The 1,917-nt window shown below is 38.9% G+C and overlaps 1 protein-coding gene across 1 annotated transcript; it reads right to left on the bottom strand.

The window, feature by feature from the left end:
* Positions 1-240: 240 nt before the first annotated feature.
* Positions 241-1,194, bottom strand: LOC126080519 (olfactory receptor 8K3-like). Its single transcript, XM_049891721.1, has one exon. The coding sequence runs from the start codon at positions 1,192-1,194 to the stop codon at positions 241-243; it is 954 nt and encodes a 317-aa protein (XP_049747678.1).
* Between the last annotated feature and the right edge of the window lie 723 nt (positions 1,195-1,917).

The following is a 1,917-nucleotide window of genomic DNA, read 5'->3' as shown; positions in this document are numbered from 1 at the left end:
CAGACATTCTAATATACTATCAACTTTCTTAATTATTATGCTTATAAGGCATTGCTCCTGCTCAAGGAAGGCAACGCTTGTACTGTTTCATTTATTAGTCTACTTACAGCCTTAGTAGAGTGACTGGTAGAAGGCAGAAACAGAAATACATGTTATCTGTGATTTTGTGCTTCCTATCCCCTCTGGAGGCACACAGAAAAAAAGTTTAAAGCACAAAATGTAATTCATATAAATCATAAGTTATAGTGAATGTCGAGAAAATGTATTGCATAATTGTTCTAAAGCTCTATGTAAGGCATATTTTACATTTTTATTCCTCAAACTGTAGATCAGGGGATTCAACATGGGGATCACCAGGGTGTAAAATATGGAAGCCACTTTATCAGTGTCAAAGGACTGACTGGACTTGGGCTGCAGATACATGAAGATTAAACTCCCATAGAACACTACTACCACAGTCAGGTGGCATCCACAGGTGGAGAAGGCCTTGTGCCTGCCCTCAGCTGAGTTCAGCCTGAGAATGGATGCAATTATGACTAAGTAAGAAACGAGAACTATTAGGAGGGATGAAATCAAATCAAAAACAGATAAGATGAGAATGACCAATTTGATTTCCTGTGTGTCCGAGCAGAGCAAAGATACCAAGGGGAGAATATCACAATAGAAATGCCGGATGACACTGTGGCCACAGAAGGATAAATTAAAAATCTTTATGGTGACCAGGAGAGAAACAAATGTGCTGTAGAGATAGGGGATTGCAACCAGCACCAAACACGTCCTTTGTGACATGATGACTGTGTAGCACAAAGGGTTACAGATAGCCACATAGCGGTCGTAGGACATGGCTGACAGAATAAAAAATTCACTAATTATGAACATGTTAACAAAAACTAACTGTGTAGCACAAAAAGAACAGGAGATAGTATTTTCATCCACAACAAAATTTGCCAACATTTTTGGTCCCACAGCTGTTGAATAACCAAGATCAGTGATAGCCAGGTGTCTGAGAAAAAAGTACATGGGAGTTTGTAGCTTGGATTCCATCTTGGTGAGGATGATGATGCCCAAGTTGCCCACCACTGAGATCATGTAGATGATGAGGAACAGCCCGAACAATGGCGCCTGCAGCTCTGGGCGGTCTGTGATTCTCAACAGAATGAATTCATTCAGCCCTGTTAGATTGTGTTTGTCCATCTAGGTCTATCAGGAAACCTATTGTGGATAGAGACATCAGCATAGTCAATAGGGTTTATGTAGCATCATCTGATAGATCTTTAGTATACAAAGGCAATATGCTAAATGAATAAGATAAATCCAAACCCTCCAATACAGTTATTTGAAATGAATCCCACCTCCCACAAATAAAGTATAGGCACATGAATATAGAGAGAGAAGGAAAGAGGGAAAGAAAGAGAAATCTAACTTGTTATCAGTTGGGTAAAATTTGCTCCCCAAGGAACATTTGTCAATGCCTGGGACATTTTGGATGTCACAACTAGGAGAAGGGTACTACTCGTACCTAATGGAAGCCAGGGATGTTACTAAACATTCTACTATATGCCGGGTAACTCCACACAATAAGAAAATTTCCAGTCCAAACTGTCACTATGGCAGAAGTTGAGAAACCCTGATATAAGCATAGAGATAGAGATAGACACAGGACATAGTTAGTTGTAAGTGTAGATGAACATGTATAGGTAGACGTACATATATGTACATACACATGAACATATACACAATACGTAGTCATATACAGATACACATACATGTACACAGATGGGATTCCTGGTGGAGCAGTGGTTAAGAGCTTGGCTGATGTTTCTCATCAAGAGATTGGCAAAAATCTACATTTATACATTATTTAAATATACATTATATATTAAAATTACACTTAAGAGGGACATAGAAAGAGCCTAG

The sequence above is a fragment of the Elephas maximus genome, chromosome 7, assembly GCF_024166365.1.
Source record: "Elephas maximus indicus isolate mEleMax1 chromosome 7, mEleMax1 primary haplotype, whole genome shotgun sequence".
In the NCBI taxonomy this organism is placed as follows: Eukaryota; Metazoa; Chordata; class Mammalia; order Proboscidea; family Elephantidae; genus Elephas; species Elephas maximus.
Note: the sequence above shows the minus strand (reverse complement) of the source record. Positions and strands in the feature narration are given on the sequence as shown.